The 18206-nt window shown below is 51.9% G+C and overlaps 1 protein-coding gene across 2 annotated transcripts; it reads right to left on the bottom strand.

Annotated features, from left to right (window-relative positions):
* Positions 1-1964: 1964 nt before the first annotated feature.
* On the bottom strand, positions 1965-17374 carry TMEM11 (transmembrane protein 11). 2 transcript variants are annotated; one of them, XM_032177016.2, is made up of 3 exons: positions 17258-17374; positions 13794-14085; positions 1965-2851 (listed from the first exon to the last, which is right to left on the bottom strand). In XM_032177016.2, coding segments are annotated over exons 2-3 (519 nt in total). In that variant the 5' UTR covers positions 13796-14085; positions 17258-17374; the 3' UTR covers positions 1965-2334. The 2 variants fall into 2 exon arrangements, with proteins under 2 accessions (XP_032032907.1, XP_032032906.1); XM_032177015.2 differs by lacking the exon at positions 13794-14085.
* Positions 17375-18206: the final 832 nt, after the last annotated feature.

Raw genomic sequence — 18206 nt, 5'->3', positions numbered from 1 at the left:
TATAACTAAGATGGCATTTCAGAATCTAGGTTAATACATCCAAGAATCACTTGGTTCAGTGCAGCTTGGGAAATGGTGGAAGAGCTACCCGTTTGCAGCTGGTTTCTACTTCAGGGAAGGGCTCCTGCTCAGCTGACTTGAGGTTGCCTCGACTTGTCTGGCTTGTGCCTTCTAGTCAATTCCCCCATGAAATCTAACTTGTTGGCAGCGCACTTCCAGGCCAGGTATGGGGCTCCCTTTCCAAACCTGGGCATTATTAAGAAAAAAAAAAAACCTGCCCAGCAGGCTCAGATGCCAGCACTCAGACACCTGAGGGGTCATGGGCAGCTGCATTTCAACTCACACTGCTGTCGAGATGAGGCATGTTTTTACGGGATCAGTTGTGTGGCTAAGGCAGTTCCCTCTTTACCATTATTCCAAGTGCCCAGAGACTGCCACGTAAACAGTGGTGCACACCCAACACCGTCATGCCCCCAGCACTCAACTGAGTGATAAGTATTTCTAAATCTCTTGGAATTAAATCAAAGTTTCTTAAACTTTTTGTGGGCCACGGGTCCCTTTTAAAATCTTTAAAAGGTCTGAATCTCCCCTGCAAAAAATGGCCCAATCACCCCTCGTGAATCCTTTCCATGCACCCTTTAATTACTCTGTGACATCAGGTCTTCTGATGGAGCCTTTAAAACTGGGTGAGAAACCACTTTGGCTGTCTCTTAAATATTGGCCTGGCCAGGCATGGCAGCTCACGCCTATAATCCCAACGCTTTGGGAGGCCAAGGCGGGCAGATCACTTGAGGCCAGGAGTTAAGAGACCAGCCTGGCCAGCACAGCGAAATCCCATCTATACTAAAAATACAAGAGTATCCAGGTATGGTAGCACAAAGCTATAGTCCCAGCTACTCGGGGCTAAGGCAGGAGAATCACTTCAACTCAGGAGGTGGAGGCTGCAGTGAGCCGCGATCACATCACTGTACTCTATCCTGGGTGACAAAGCAAGACTGTCTAAAAATAAAAAAATAAAAAAAACACACAAAAAAGACTGGCCTTCAGAAGGAGGTGCCATGTGGCTCTTCAGGGATGAATGGGGCTTTAGGAAGGCAGAAGTGAAGACAGGCGCCCCAGCCTTTTTGTGGAAGAGATAATTTCCCATTTACCCAAGGCCTTAGAGCAAGCTTGTCCAATCACCAATCAGCAGCCCACGGGCCTTATGCAGCCCAGGACGGCTTTAAATGTGGCCCAACACAAATTTGTAAACTTTCTTGAAACATTACTTTTTTGTGATTTTTTTTTTTTTTTTTTTTTTTTTTAGCTCATCAGCTGTCGTTAGTGTATTTTATGTGTGGTCCAAGACAATTCTTTTTCCAATGTGGCACAGGGAAGTCAAGACTGGCCACCCCTGCCTTACAGGAAATGTGGCAGGTGATGCAGTCTACCTTTTGGTGTGAGGGAGAAGCACCGGCTTGGCGCCTGTGGAACAGGGAGCACTGAGGCCAGGGGGTGCTTCCAAGATTGCTCCGAGGGCTCTTCTGTCAGCCTAGGGCAATGGGTTAATAAACTCAGGGTCCACAGCAGGAAGAGTTTTGGTGCTTCAAAGGAAACACAGGTGTTCAGATCTCTGAAGAGTGATCCTGGAGCCCAGAGTTCCCCTACGTGAACCCAAGTGGAGACCCAAAGGCCTCCAAGCCTCGTCACCTTACCCTACCATGTTCCTGAATAGCATGGTGGCAGTGCTGGCCTTCGGAATGATGAGGCCAAGGTGAGCCAGGAGACTGCTCCTGGGCGAGGTTTGGCCCCAGGACTACCTTGGATCTAGGCTTGTCGTCGCTGTAAGTGGTAACACTGGGCCGCAGCTAGAAGCAGGGCAGGGTGGCTACCACGGCACCTGCTCCTTCCACGTGTAAGCCACCACCCAGAGCAGATGTCCAGCAGCAGCTGCGGGCAGTCATGGAAAGAGAGAACAGCGGGAGTTGAAATTCTCATAATTTTAATGGTCAATAGCTTCTGGTGGGCTCTGGATGGTACAGTTAAACAATAGACTTAAAGACCTCCCCCAAAGCACGTCCACACCCCCTCGGCAGCGTCTGCCTCCATCAGCATTCCACTGCCCAGTCGGACTTCCACAGCCTCAGACCCCCCTCTTGGGTTATGGAAATCCACATCTTAGTGTAATGAGCTGAAAAACCCTGGGTACACCCGTGATCTGTTATTTTTTAAAAATAACAAATATTAAGCCAAACACCTTCCCAGGCTCTGCTGCCTCACAGAGTGTGGCGATCTGAATACTCTGTTGTCTCTTGTGGGCCGGGTGGTTTTGCTTCGCTCCCTGTTCTACTGAAATCATACGGCATAGAGTTCGTAAATCTTCTTTACACAGTACACCAGGGCGGCCAGTGCTATCGTGTTGTGCAGTCTCTTTCTGTGCAGGTCGTCCTTCCGGACCAGCACCACCGGGGTGGAGGAGGTGAGTGTGTGCAGAGGCAGGCGCGACAGTTTATAGGCGTCGTACTCCACTTGGTACTTGCAGCAAGGGTCAAACTGCCAGGAGATCCCATAGAGGGTGCAGCAGGCCAGGCTCAGCACACCAGCGGGCAGGGAGATGTAGTGGGAATAATCTAAGGGCAGCGCCAACGGGGTGAAGAGGCAGGCGGTGCCCGCCAGCACGGCCGTCTTGTGCAGGCAGTTGCCCACGGTGATCCAGCGGGCCGTCTCGTCGCCGATGCGAGTGGGCTCAATCACAATGTACTTGTACTGGGCTTCCAGGGCCTGCTCCAGCTCGTATTCAAACTGGTCTTGGGCATTCTCCCCATTGTAGATCTCGTGCACAATGTAGCAGTCTGTGGCCGACAAGCTCACCCTTTTGATGGAGGGGGCAGGAAAGGGAGAGAGAGAGACAGGATGATTAGGCTGAGGAGCACTTAACTGTGTTTCAGCGCTGGGGGAGGTCTGAGCCTGCACTGCGGAGAGCACATCTCACTTAGGTCCTCATCTCCTTTAGATCCCAACACAAGACAATCAGTAAAAAGGATTTTTCCTGAAAATAGTGAAATAAGCCTGGGCGCGGTGGCTCACACCTGTAATCCTAGCACTTTGGGAGGCCGGCGGGGGGAATCATGAAGTCAGGAGTTCGAGACCAGCCTGGCCAACATGGTGAAACCCCATCTCTACTAAAGATACAAAAAAAATTAGCCCGGTGTGGTGGCGCGTGCCTACAATCCCTGTAATCTACTCAGGAGGCTGAGGCAGGAGAATCACTTGAACCTGGGAGGCTTGCAGTGAGCCGAGATCGTGCCATTGCACTCCAGCCTGGGTGACAGGGCAAGACTCCACCTCAAAAAAAAAACAAAAAAAGATATAAAAAGGCAGGAAAAGGAGTACCTCAACGTTTAAAATGACAAACATAGGCCTGGTGTTTAGCCTAAGGCTGTGGACCAACTGATCTGAGTCAGCAAAGGAGCCTAAAGGGGAAAGAACGATTCGGCAATCATATGAGCACATACGGCAGCACAGGGCCAACAGCCTGAAAGCCGTTCTTAGTTAATCAGGGCAACTGCAAGAGGATTCTTCACTGGAAACCACAGACCTCAAGACAGATAATGCTAAGCCCTTGCCCTCCGCATGGTTCCTAAGTAGTCATCCTGGGCCTGCAGAACACAGGCAGAAAGGAAGAGCTAGCTTTGCCTTGGGTGACTGAAATCCAAACTCCTTTGGCTCTCCTGGAGGCCAGGCTGCACAAGCCCTGGGTGCCCTTCCCAGGCCGGCAGCAGCCCCCTGCTCCTCCCCACTGCGGAGGGGATAACAGGAGACCCAGGACACTAGCCCACTGCATAGGAAAAGCGACCCTTTCCCTGAATTAGGAAAAGACAACGCTTCGAGAACAGTAGTGGGCTCCAAATTTAGTAAGCAGGAGGGTCAACTGAGGGGCTTCAAAACATCCAGCCCAGCAATGCCACCAATTGTGGCCCTGTAGGCCCAGGCCCCCGCCCCACCGGCAGATGCCACTCATTTGCATAAGAAACACTGCCACGGAGACCACACAAAGGGCTTTCCCCCTGGGACTGGGGATGCATGTCTTGACCTCAACCAGCACAACCCCCCGCCCCCCACCCCCGCCCCGTGGGAACCACTTTCATAAAAGGCACTGGCTTGGACTTGGGCAAACGGAATTCTTTATCCTGAAAAAGTCACTGTAACAAGGCTGGGCTAAGGCAAAGCCTCCTAATTCAATCATAGGCCCTAATTAAACTGCATGCACTGGGGAGAAATCAGTTCCCTGAGGGTGGGACAAGAGTCTCCTAAACATGGGTTGCTGCCAAGCCGCCTGTGACTGTGTGCCAGTGTCGCGGCTGCCTTGCCAGGGATGAACTGATGAGCTGTTACTGTAAGACTGCACGAGCAGCTTATGAAATGGGGAAAGGAGGGTCTTCCTTCTAAAGTTCTTGGTGGAGTTTTTCCATTTGGTCTTAGAAGAGAGGTGAGGGAGAGGCCAGCTGTTACTCCCAGGCAGGATTCAACAGTTTTTATTTTTGAGACAGGTTCCTGCTCTGTCACCCAGGCAGGAGTGCAGTGGTGTGATCTCTGCTCATTGCAGCCTCGACCTCCCGAGTTCAAGAGATCCTCCCACCTCTGCCTCCCAAGTAGCTGGGACTACAGGTGTGTGCCACCACGCCTGGCTGCCTGGCTAAGTAAACAAATTTTTTTGTACAGATGGGGTTATGCCATGTTGCCCAGGCTGGTCTCGAACTCCTGGGCTCAAGTGTTCCACCCGCCTTGGCCTCCCAAAGTCCTGGGATTAACAGGCATGAGCTACTGCATCCAGCCAGATTCAGCATTTTAGAAGACAACTACAGCAAACAAGCACACCCAAAGCAGGGTCTTCACTGGCTTTGGAAGGCTGAAGGTCGAGCAGTGCCCCCACGTGCTCATATGAGAAATGAGTGGCAGCGGCGCAATGGGCTGGCTGTGGCCCTGGGTGTACGGGGAGGGGCGGGGCCTCCACTCTCAGGTGGGAGCACTCCTGGCCAAGAAAACTCCCTTCTGGTCTCAAGTCCATCAGCCAACAGGAGCAGAGAGGCCAGATAACAAGGTAGGGGTGGAGGGCCAAATTGTGTCCCCATCTTGAGACCGAAATGGAGTTGCTTCCAAGTCAGCTGTGCATCCTACTGACTGTCAAAGCCAGGCCAGGGACACCTTGGGGTGGGCACCAGAGGCGGGCTTCCTCCCTCAGGAACACTCAAAGCAAAAGGGAGGTGTCAAGCTGGGGTAACACAATGTTTTCGCCAACACCCAAATCCTCCCTAGTGCGGTGCCTTTCTCTGCCCAGCAGGCCAGCGCCATCCTGAACGTAGTGAAAACCACTGTTGGTCCCACAGAGGAAATTCCAGTGGAAACCCCGGCCCTAGAACAGACTGCCCCATCTGGAAACACAGCAGCGGGCAAATCCCAGCCCCTCACCCCCTCCGGCCCCCCTGCAAGCCCAGCTGGCACCCACATCCACCCAGACCCCTCTGCAGGCTCCAACGCTTGCTGGGACGGATGGGTAGGTGCGTCCATGAGTCCCAACCAGCCTGGAAGCAGCGAGAAGCCAAGGCCCTCCAGGCTCCCTCCCACCTCACTGCTGTTGCCAGGTGTGGCTCGCCCCCCAGCACAGGGAGTGAGGAGACCGGGCATCCTCTGCCCTCGGCTGTGGGCAGTCCTGTGAATGACACAGCCGTGAGCAAGCACATGGCCATGGGGCACTCGCCAGCACACATCCTGAGATGGTGGCGTGGGTCCGCCCCCACCCCCCTGTGAAACCATGGCCCCGGCCTCCTGGAGCCTCGGCGTCTTCACGTGGGTCGGGCACTGTTGCTGCCCACTGTCTAAGACACCTATCCACAGCAGAAACACAAAGGGCATAAGCCACACTGCTTTCAAACAAAGGCAGGGTCCTGCACAACGGCGCCGAGGCCAGAGGCTCACCAATTCTGCTTTTAAAGCCAGTTAGGCAAAGGGAATCTCGGTTTCCACTGGGAAAGGACAACACGTGAAGTCTAGGGAAGTGGATTTCTAGGATTCTATAAGGCAACAGACCCTATACGGAGACGGCAAGGTTCAAACCAAAACACACACAGACGCACACAAAGCTGCAGGTTCCCTCTGTTGGAGTTCACCCGGCCATGACCAGGCAGTCAGCACTCCAACTTCCTGGTACACTGGTGGGAGTGGGGTGCTGTCAGTGTAGACACAGGTTTTTTAGCTGTCGCTGCTGGGCCCCTGGGTTCAGGTCTGCACTGCTGACAGGGACTGCTGGACTTCTCTTACTTCAGAAACTCGTGGCCATGACCAGGTGCGGTGGCTCACGCCTGTAATCCCAGCACTTTGGGAGGCGAAGGTGTGCAGATCACTTGATGTCAGGAGTTCGAGACCAGCCTGGCCAACATGGTGAAACCGTCTTTACCAAAAATTAGCCAGGCGCGGTGCTGCGCACCTGTGATTCCGCTACTCAGGAGGCTGAGGCACAAGAATTGCTTGAACCTGGGAGGCAGAAGTTGCAGTGAGCCAAGATTGTGCCACTGCACTCCAGCCTGAGTGACAGAAAAAAAAAAAAATAGAAAAAAGAAAAAAGAAACTGCCGAGTACTCCCAGGAGGCAGCCACGTCCAGCCAGCACCTGACCACCCAGCAGCCACCTGTATATGGCTTGCTTCTGCTTGTGGGTCAAACAAAACCTAATGAAGGAAAGAACCCAGTCAGAAGGTTGTCTCAAACCACTGCAGAGCATCACCAGCTGCCCCCCAACTGGCCCCATGGGCCTTAGGACCTGGGTGACCTGAACCCTGGTGCATGGGAGTTTTTTTTCTCTCTTTTTTTTTTTTTAAGTAAGAGCTAGTTGGAATCTTTTGAGCCCTGGGCTTCCTAAGGGACTGTATTTTTGCTTTTCATTGCAGGTGTGAAATGACCAGTAAGAGAGGAATTAATAGAGTCTATGTTTAAAAAAAAAAAAAGAAAGAAAGAAAAAGAAAAAGTGGCCAGGTGCGGTGGCTCATGCCTGTAATCCTAGCACTTTGGGAGGCCAAGGCGGGTGGATCACCTCAGGTCAGGAGTTCGAGACCAGCCTGGCTAACATGGTGAAATCCTGTCTCTGCTACAAATACAAAAATTAGCCGGGTTTGGTGGCACGTGCTTGTAACCCCAGCTACTTGGGAGCCTGAGGCAGAAGAATTGCTTGAACACAGGAGGTGGAGGTTGCAGTGAGCTGAGATCACACCATTGCACTCCAGCCTGGGGAATGAGTAAAACTCGTCTCAAAAAAAAAAAAAAAGAAAGAAAGAGAAAAAGGTAGCAGCAATAACAGCAAAGTCTCCAAGTGAAAGCAAGTTCAGGGGAAAAGGCAGGGTTCAGAAGAATGTTTACAGTATGCTATCTGTAGTGTATTTTTAAAAGTCTCTATTTGCTTTTATATGCACAGAACATTTCTGAAAGGATACACAAAGACCTGATTTTTATGACTGGCCACTAGGGAGGGAACTGAGGGGCTCAGGAAAGAAAAGGAAGGGAGGCTCTTTCTAGTAAATGACTTTTGATCCTTTTGAATCTGGCATTATCTCTGGTACTTAAAGATCACTGTCGGAAGTGGGTCTTAACATATGGAAGAAGAAAAGTAAAAGGATCAGTGTCACCATCCTAAACACACCATGCCAGCACTGAGAGAGCTTTGGATTCTCTGAGCCTTTAGCGCTGGGAGCAGGGGTCAGCCTGTTCCAGCACCTCAGGATACTGCTGCAGACACTGAATGGGACCGCCCTCTGCTGCCTCAGGATAGCTTACAGGCACTTGTAAAGTGGGCATCTTGAACTTCCTCCATCAGCCTTCAACCAGAGTCAGCCTTCAGGCCCTCATCTCTCCACTTTTGAGCCCAACTCAATCAGCTCTCTCGAAGTCAGCAAAGGAATCCCCTGACAACACTAGCATTCCAGTTAAAAGGCGGTCACAGTGAAAACTCAGCAGGGCAACTCCACGGCCCCTCTGGGATGTGGGCAGCCTGTGCCTGTCCCAGCAGCCACAGTCTGGAGGCGTCTCCCCAAAAGGCAAGAGCTGCACAAGAAGGTTCAGAGCAGGACTGTTCAGCGAGAGCAAAAGATGACAGGAGCAGGGAGAGCAGAATCACACCTCCTCCATGAGTGACATGAATCAGTTCCAGTGGCCTGAGCCAGGGATACAACTCTCACACATTCTAAGGCAGCAGAGCTCAGGGACGTGCCACTGAAAGCCAACTATAAGGACAGCAAGGGTGCTGTGGCGCACTTGGGCCACAGGGTCTCTGCTGCAGAAGGATGCGGGCCAGGGTAACACTAGTTCTCTATCACGCTGGGTGGGGAGCACACGTGTCTATCACTTTGTGTTTTTTAAAGTGTGGTAAAATAACACATAAAATATACCACCGTAAGCACTTTTAAGCGTACAGTTCAGTGGCACTAAGCACATGCACACTGATGTACAACCATCACCACCATCCACCTCCAGGATTCCTTTACCTTCCCAAACTGAAACTCTACCCATGAAATGACCCCCCCATTCCCCACCAACCCCAGTCCCCTGCAAACTACCATTCTACTTTCTACCCCAGTGAATCTGACTATACAAGTACTTCATACAAGTGGGATCATATATAGTATATGCCCTTTTGTGTCTGGCTTATTCCACGGAGCATAATTAATCTTCAAGGTTCATCCATATTGTAGCATGTATCCGAATTTTCTTCCTTTTTAAGGCTCAATAATGTTCCACCGTATGCATAAACCACATTTTGTTAATCCATCCATCTGTGATGGACACTTCGGTTTCCATCACTGGCTATTGTGAATATGGGTGCACAAACATCTCTTTGAGTCCCTGCTTTTTTGGGGGGGTATATATACCCAGAAGTGGAATTGCTGGATCCTATAGCAGTTCAATTTTTTAGTTTTTTGAGGAACCTCCACACTGTTTTCCAGAGTAGCTGCACCACTGTACATTCCCACCAGCAGTGCACAGGGGTTCCTATTTCTCCATATCCTTACCAACACTTGTTATTTTCCGTTTTCTTTCTTTTGAGACAGTCTCGCTCCATCACCCAGGCTGGAGTGCAACGGCGCTATCTCGACTCACTGCAACCTCCGCCTCCCGGGCTTAAGCGAGTCTCCTGCCTCAGCCTCCCAAATAGCTGGGACTACAGACATGTGCTGCCATACCCAGCTAATTTTTCTATTTTTAGTAGAGACGGGGTTTTCACCATGTTGGTCAGGCTAGTCTCGAACTCCTAAGTGATCTGCCCGCTTCGGCTTCCCAAAGCACTGGGATTACAGGTAAGAACCACTGTACCTGGCCTCATTTTCTTTATTTTTATTTATTTGTTTATTTATTTATTTTGTGGAGATGGAGTTTCACTCTTGTCACCCAGACTGGAGTGCAGTGGCGCAATCTGGGAGCACTGCAACCTCCACCTCCTGGGTTCAAGTGATTCTCTTGCCTCAGCCTTCCAAGTAGCTGGGATTACAGGCACGTGCCACGACGCCCGGCTAACTTTGTATTTTTAGTAGAGACAGAGTTTCTCTATGTTGGCCAGGCTAGTCTCAAACTCCTGATCTCAGGTGATCTCAAAGTGCTGGAATTACAGGCATGAGCCACCATGCCTGGCCTGATTTGTATTTTTTAATGGCAGCTTTACTGAGCTAGAATTCACAGAGCAACTCCCCCATCGGAGGTGAACGATGAGGTGGCTTTCCCCAAATTTGTGCAACCAACAGCATAACTGATCCTGGTGCATTTTCATCATCTCAGAAAGAAACCCTGTACCAATTAGTGGTCCCTTCACATCTCCCCAGCCCTTCCCAGCCCTCCACAACCACCAGTCTGCTTCCCGACTCTCTGGATATGCCAATTCTGGGCATTTCATTTAAATAGAATCCTGTAACGTGGTCTTCAACAACTGGTTTCTTTCATTTTGCATTATGTTTTCAAGGGCCATCATGCTGTGGCATGTTTATTACTTTTCACATATTGTAAACATAACTTTTGATGTGTTTAACATGTAACTTTAAAACATCTAAGATAAGGCTGGGCATGGTGGCTCACGCCTGTAATCCCAGCACTTTGGGAGGCTGAGGCGGGCAGATCACCTGAGGTCAGGACTTCAAGACCAGGATGGCCAATGTGGTGAAACTGTGTCCCTACTAAAAATACAAAAAGTAGCTGGGCGTGGTGACGCATGCCTGTGGTCCCAGCTACTTGAGAGACTGAGGCAGGAGAATCGCTTGAACCCGGGAGGCAGAAGCTGCAGTAAGCCGAGACTGCACCACTGCACTCCAGCCTGGGTGACAAAGCGAGACTCCATCTCAATAATATAATTTAAAAAACCCCTAAGGCAAGATATATAAGACAAAGTATCAAAGGTGCTATACATGAAAATAGCTCAGGCTGGGCGCAGTGGCTCACGCCTGTAATCCCAGCACTTTGGGAGGCCGAGGTGGGCGGATCACCCAAGGTCAGGAGTTTGAGACCAGCCTGGCCAACATGGTGAAACCCCATCTCTACTAAAAATACAAAAATTAGCCGGGCGTGCTGACAGGCGCCTGTAATCCCAGCTACTCGGGAGGCTGCGGCAGGAGAATCACTTGAACCTAGGAGGTAGAGGTTGCAGTGAGCCAAGACCACGCCACTGCACTCCAGCCAGGGGGACAAGAGCAAGACATTGTCTCAAAAGAAAAAGGAAAATAGATCAACAGTGGTTTTCTTTGGATGGTGGCCTAATAGATGACTTGTCAATTTCTTCATGCTTTTCTGTATTTAAAAAAAAAAGTGTTGTTTTTTTTTTGAGACGGAGTCTCGCTCTGTCGCCCAGGCTCTAGTGCAGTGGCACGATCTCAGCTCGCTGCAAGCTCCGCCTCCCGGATTCATGCCATTCTCCTGCCTTAGCCTCCAGAGTAGCTGGGACTACAGGCAATCGCCACCGCGCCTGGCTAATTTTTTGTATTTTTAGTAGAGACGGGGTTTCATGTGTTAGCGAGGATGGTCTCAATCTCCTGACCTCGTGATCCGCCCACCTCGGCCCCCCAAAGTGTTGGGATTACACACGTGAGCCACCATGCCCGGCCAAAGTGTTTCTTTCATAATGGGAAAAATAATTATAAACTTATTCTTAAAAAGAAAAATTCTGTTCAACCCTGTATCCCTTGAGGTAAAGGGACCAGATACCCGTGGGAGGGCCTCCTTCCACTGCCAAGAAGAACGAGAGGTGGCTCACTGCCTGCTCCAGAACCTTCTCGGTGTCCATGAAAGGCAGAAGTCTGGATGCGGGCAGGTTCTCACGGCTGAGGTGTCATGCTGGTGTGTACCCGTAGTCCTGCCCAGAAAGAGGACAGTTCCAGCTCCCTGTTTCCCTTGAGCAAACACTGGCTAAGCTGCCAGGCCAGCCACCATCACCTTCCCGGTTCTGAGAGACCCAACAGAGGCAAATCTGAGTGGAAGCATCCACATTAGGCCCCCTCCTGGAGTGGGGCCTGGGCTCACAGGCAAGCCTGAAGCTCAATGAGGGCAGAGGCTGCATTTTCATTGTAGTTTCCCCAGCACTGGACCTGAATGTAATAGGATCCCAAAAGACACAAGTTGGAGGGACATTTGTAATGATTACAGGCATGAGCCACAGGAGTGACAGGAGGAGAAAAACAATTTGGTTATTAAGAGAATTGGTACTGGAAAAAAGTCAAATAAAAACAATTATGGTTACTAAGAGAACTGGTACCGGAAAAAAGTCAACCCATCCGTCAGGTTGCTTTTTGCTTAGTGAAAGGGTCACTTGATCACCTATGATACAGGAGGTGCTGGGCTGGACCTCCACCCGCTTCTGCCTAATTAAGCCCTGCTTCTTTGGGACCCACAGAAAGCAGAGGACTGAAGCAGTGAAAGCCCGTGCCCCAGACTCAAAGTCACAGGCATGTGGCCCCATGGCCTGAGGACGGCTCCCACAGGCCAAGGAACTTTCACGGGGCACCCAGCCCTTTCGTCTGCTTCACAGGACACTTTCCTATTCTGCGCACTGGTAATTGCGCAGCCCTTCTATCTGGGGAGCAGGAACATGGCGCACCAAGTGTGGGAGTCAAGAGGGTGGATTCAAGTTCCCTCTCAGCTGCCTACTGGCTTTGTGTCCTAGGGCAAAACACCCGGCCCCTCTGAGCCAGTTCCCCATGTTGTCAAACGGGGCCAGAGGCCCTGGCTCTCCCAGAGGACTGCAGTGAAGACAGGAACAGTCGCCAAGCACTGCCCCTCTGCCTAAGGCACATGTGGCTGTTGACATTTAAATTAATTAAAGTTAGACATCGTAAAAAATTCAGTTCCTGGCCGGGCACAGTGGCTCACGCCTGTAATCCCAGCACTTTGGGAGGCCAGGGCGGGTGGATTCCTTGAGCCCACAAATTTTAAGACCAGCCCAGACAACATGGTGAAAAACCCACCTCTACAAAAAATACAAAAATGAGCTGGGCGTGGTGGTGCATGCCTGTGGTCCCAGCTACTCGGGAGGCTGGGGTGGGAGAATGGTTTGAGCCAAGGAGACGGAGGTTGCAGAGATCCGAGATCACACCACTGCACTCCAGCCTGGGTGACAGAGCCAGACCTGTCTCATAAAATAAATAAATGAAACCTCAGTTCCTCAGAGCCACATGTGGCTAATGGCTGCCCTAATGGACTGCAGGGACACGCCAGAAGGAGTCTGTCATGCCAGAAACTCCTACTGGACAGCCCTGCTCTGAAGAACTGTTATGACTACTACATGGCTGTCAGCTTTTCCTGAGAACTGTGCCCATAAAGTGGCTTCTGGCACCAGGGCAGAACACCGTGGCAGCCGGGAGGTTCCTGGGTGCGCTTGGTCATGGAGCGCTGCCCAACTCCCACCCCCGTACCTCGCTCATTGAAGAACAGGTGCACACCGACAAGCTGGGGCAGAGGAGCCACCTCCCCACCTCTGTGGACCCAGGCGCAGCCCTCCCCTCTTCAGAAAGGGGGGCCTTCCCTGGAACATGACCTAAAGGACTGAACCACCGAGGCACAAATTAATGCACTTGGAATCCAGGCTGCTTGAGTGAACCAAGGAAAACAAATTCTTGAAAACTTGAAGGCACATCAATGCTGAAGAGGATGAACCCCATCCTTACCTACGAATCCAACTTCTGCGGCCAGAACATGTGACTCTGCCTTTGTTAAGCAGCTGAGCAGAACCCCACAACCAGTGGCTAAACCCCCACACACTTGGGTGCAGATCCCGTATCCGCTTATCTCATCCCAGCCAGAAGGAAACAAAAACTCCCGCCACACACAAAAGTGAGCATAGGAGTCTTTCAAGAGAGATTAAATACTCCCAAACCCTGAGAGTCTAAAAGGGAAGGATCAGATCAGAAAGGGAAGCTGTCACCCCAGGACCATGACCCAACCTGCCCCTGGGGCTTGTGCTCCATCTGCTCACTGAATGAACCTGCAAGGGCCACCTGGGACCAGGCACACCTGAGCTCACAAAGAGGACAGGTCCTGGGGAATAAAGCATGGCAAGGAAAGCCAAGGAAGTCAGCCCAGGAAACTGGCTGCCTATAAAACGCTGGAGCAGATGGCCGCGCAAGCCAGGGGAGGGGCAGGCCACAACAAATAACTTCGCCCTAAACCTGAACCTTTAGCCCCATGCATCTGGCCCTCTGCACACCCCAGGTTGCCTCTATCATGCTCAGAAGCAGATCAAGTACATCTTCACGTGATTATAAAAACAGGAACTCGAGAGCACACAGCTATACTCACATTCCAACAATCACGGAGGGCTCAGGGAGGTTCAGGGGCCCTGAGGGAGTGAAGCCAAGCAGCCCAAGTAAGACAGGCGGGGCTGTCTGTGAGCTGGTCCGGGCTGGCACACGGTGGCAGAACACAGATACCTGCACTGTGCTTTCCTAGATGGGCAAGTGTGTCTCAAAGACGCCGACAGGACAAGTGGCAATCTGTTTGATGTGCTCGTTGCCAGTGTGCTGAATTTTAGACAAGAATTCGGGTTACAGCTCAGAGTCTGATGTTCTTCATTACAAACACTGTTGGTTCCCTAGATTTAATGGAGTGGAGAGAAAAATCAACATGCAAGCACTACCATTTTGCTATTTCCACCCCTCCTATTTTAGTCGAAACCAAAACTGTCCATATCATAACTTTCTGCAATGATGGAAATGTCCTCCATCTATGCTGTCCAATATGGTAGCCACGAGCCAGCAGTGGCTATTGAGCACTTGAAATGTGGCTAGTGAGACTGAGGAGCTGAATTCATTTTATTTAATTTTAATGAATTAAATGTAATTGCCACATGTAGCTGGTGACTACTGAACTGCTGTGTTAATTCAGCACTAATTCTAGAGCTGTGGTTCTAGACTAAACAAGGTAAAGCAAGAACCCACACACTACACGTGCTAAACTGGACCATCCAACACACAGCGCCGGCAGTAATACTGCAGGTAATCTGGCGCTGGGTGGGGCCTTTAAGTACAATGCATGCTTCAGAGTTGGTAGCCGCTGGCAAATCTGGCAAGTTTGCCCAAAGTGTCGCTCTGTTCTAGCCCCTTCCCCAAACCAATGTTACCCACAGCTTCAGCAAAAGCAGATGCTAACCAGGTGTGAGCAGCAACGGGAGAGAGCACTTGTATAATATGGAGCTGAGATTTGAGTCCGCACAAATGTGACATGGAACAAAGTCATTTTAGAGAGCCATAAACAGCCTACTTCAGTCATAAGAGCCAATAATACACTCAGATCTCATAATCTAGAGTGCTGGGCCATCAGCTAATCCGCCCTGCCCCACCTGAACAGTCATCACCAACTGAGCAGGAATGGAGGGATGCCCAGAAGTCAGCTCGCTAGCCCCACAGCGGGTTATGTTTCCATCCCCTGCTCAGCATAGGAAGAGCTTAGGGAAGCTGGGCTCGGGGAAATGACTCTTCCAACAGAACCTGGCCAGGGGTTTACAGCAAAAGCAAACAGAGAGGTAGTCTCCACCCATACCACGTTATCTATGGGAGTAGATGGTGACATCCAAACTACAAAACCAAATGCCACATTCCTGCTGACACACAACATCTGAGTGTATGAGTAGAGCCTTCAGTTCCAGGCCAAAGGTGCAACCTGAACACCTACAGAGACCAAGCAGGTAAATGCTTGAGTCAAGCTGACAGGTGATTTGAGTCAAGCTGTCAGGTGATTTGAGTCAAGCTGTCAGGTGAGGAACCAAGAACTGGAGAGCACTTGTCCTGACCAAAAAGAGTCAGCCACTACCCAGCTTTTCAGGGAGCGTTTTACATGAAATCTGCTGGCAACTAATTTAAATTCTCTTTGTTTGTTTGTTTGTTTTTGAGACAAAGTCTCGCTCTGTCGCCCAGGCTGGAGTGCAGTGGCGCGATCTCGGCTCACTGCAAGCTCCGCCTCCCGGGTTCACGCCATTCTCCTGCCTCAGCCTCCCGAGTAGCTGGGACTACAGGCGCCCGCCACCACGCCCGGCTAATTTTTTGTATTTTTAGTAGAGACGGGGTTTCACCGTGTTAGCCAGGATGGTCTCGATCTCCTGACCTCGTGATCCGCCCGCCTCGGCCTCCCAAAGTGCTGGGATTACAGGCTTGAGCCACCGCGCCCGGCTAAATTCTCTTAAAAACTGTTGAGGTTCAACAGTCAAGGACTGGATCCAGCCTATGCACTGCTAATTTGCAGACTCCACTTTGAATACATACTTGTCTCAAGCCAAAGCAAAAACAATTCTCAGCATCTATTTTCTTAGATCAATAAAAGCTTAACCTGTGCTGGCAAGGCTCCTGTTCCCTGCCTGAGGCATCCCTATCCGGCTCTTTTCAGTTGCTTTTAGTCCAACAAGAGGGCGTACGTTTCTAATACTTTGTTTTCTAAACAGGTTATTTCCTATTACTGTTTGCATTGAATATCTTGAAAATGTTTGCTAGTTTGGGCATCCGAAAACCATTGAGGTAACTTATTTAAATGGTCCAATCTAAGAAATACCAGGCCGGAATTAGAAAAACAAAAGTGTGTTTACCACTACTTTTCCAAGGAAGAGGAAATGCAGAATGGGCAACATTGGATAACTGGGCTAAAGAATAAAGTGCAAGCAAGCTAAAGGATTCTATCACAACTGCCAAACAGGAAGAATCTTCCCAGCTGGGAAAGCCATCTGGCAAGCAATAGCAATGAACACGGGATGGAATCAGTCACAGAAAACGAATAATGCAGAGTAGTTGAGAGGAAGATAACTTTTCTGTTAGACAATCCTCACCAAAAAGACGGGGGGCGGGGGGGGAGACGAGAACCAGCAAAACCAAAACTTTCCTTTTTAGCTGACCGCTGCTATAACAATCAAGCTTTAGCGGACAGTTAATCCAGGTGGCTCCACCAATACATCCTCTCCCAAATTTCTAGTGGCTGAACAGCTTCTAGTGGTTTCCACTAGCCGAAACTGCTTCCCAGAAGCAAAAACCGCAACTTGAACGTGAAACACGGAAACTACTCCAATCTCATCTTCTAGAAATCAGTTATTCAAATGGAGGTCCCTGTTGGAAGAAACACGCTCCTAGCTCCCTACCCACACACCATTCATTAGGAAAGGTCACTTTAAAGGACTTCTACGGCAGGAGCGCTTGCACAGAACCATCCAAAAGTCTCCAGAATCGACCCTCGAAGAAGTGGCCGGCTCTGGGCCCGGAAAAGACACATCTGGCGGGAGCTAAAGCTCCCTGGTAAACGTGCAGATCAAACTACCCCTGCCGCGGCCGCCCTGCTCTGTGAAAGCTTCCCCTTCTTTCTCTCTCCGGGGTCCCTGCCTTCCTCGACACGTCGGGGGCCGCGGCCGAGATGGCCACGCGCGTGGCCAGGCGGGAAGGGTGCTTCGGCAGCCGATCGGCCCGCGGGCAGCTAGGCGGGTCCCTGAGGCCTGCGCTGGGCGCCAGTTCCTCTCAGCACGACCCGGCCTCGGGCCCCGCCCCGCATGGCCGCTGCCTACCTTACTCAGCCCGGCTAACGCCCCTTCCCCTAAGCTCTCCGCCGAGGCCTTCGACCTCGCTCCCACCCGGATCCCGGATCCTCCGGAACTGGAACCCCGTATGCCCGGCGAGGGTAGGGGGAGCCCGGGGAAACCAGGGCAGGAAGGCTGCTATAGCCCCCGGAGGCCGCGCTGGGCTCTCCGGCCCCTGAGCCGCCTGCACTGGGGGCAACAAGCCCTTGGATCTCACCTCTCTCGGGCGCTGCCGCCACTGCTACCCGGGCCAAGACGCCTCCTTCCCCAAGCGGCCATCTTGGAGACACTCTGCTTGCCAACGTCTCGCGCCAAGGCGGCATCGGGAGAGCAGGCGGGCCGACGGGAAGTGTAGTCCGGCCCGCGGTCCCGGGCCGCTCGGCAGGCGGAAGCCAGGCCCGGCGGAACTACCGCGCCCACAAGGCAGCGCGCCGGAAGCCCCGCCCCCGGGGTCGCCGGGGCCCGTAGTCCTTCTGCTAGGGCGCGAGGACCCTTGGAGCAGTCCTGGTTCGGGCATTTCTGAAGAAACTGAGTTCCCAGGGTTCGCAGCCTGGGAGTCACAGGCGCCCACCCACCGGTAGGTCCTTGGATTTCGAGAGCCAGTGGCTGAAGGAGAGAGGAGAGGCAAGTGCCTACAACTCCCAGAGCACCGCGCGGAGGCGCCCGACCCCGCAGTCCTGGCCCGCCAGGCCGCGTCTCCCGCTGGGGGCCGCCGCGCTGTCTGCGGACCACTAGCACCCGGCCCCTCCGCGTCGCCTCGCCTGCCCTTCACAGCCTTGGCCCATAAGGTCACCGAGGGGCGGGAGGCGCCGCCCAGGCCCTCCTTGGAGGCAGGCGCTGCTTCCGCACCATCCTCCCCCCAGTTCTCTTAGACTCCGGGGTACTTTGGAGGCCGAGACGGAGACACCGTCCCTGCTGCCACGGAGGCCCCTGCTTGCAGGTTCAGGCTGTTACAGAAGAGGGTCTGAAAACAAGGAAGGGGAATAGCTGTATGATAGCTGCTTGAAGGAGAGAGGGCCCAGCGACAGCGACAGCTTTGTTTTAGACAGGGCCTCTAGGCCTCTTAGACTCAGTCCCTGCCACGCACCCACTCCTGCCCTGGCCGCTGCGACGGCATAATCTCGGGATCTTTGAAGGCAAATGGGGGGGCTAAACCATCCCACCTG

Source organism: Hylobates moloch, unplaced genomic scaffold (genome assembly GCF_009828535.3).
Source record: "Hylobates moloch isolate HMO894 unplaced genomic scaffold, HMol_V3 SCAFFOLD_15, whole genome shotgun sequence".
Classification (NCBI taxonomy): Eukaryota; Metazoa; Chordata; class Mammalia; order Primates; family Hylobatidae; genus Hylobates; species Hylobates moloch.
The sequence above is the reverse complement of the archived record's forward strand: the minus strand, read 5'-3'. Positions and strand labels throughout refer to the sequence as shown.

Coding starts and splice junctions, on each gene's coding strand:
- TMEM11 (XM_032177015.2), bottom strand. CDS start 17,319: ATGGCCGCTTGGGGAAGGAGGCGTCTTGGCCCGGGTAGCAGTGGCGGC. Junction 2,852..17,257: donor GGCGGCAGCGCCCGAGAGAG/GTGAGATCCAAG, acceptor CTCCATCAAAAG/GGTGAGCTTGTCGGCCACAG.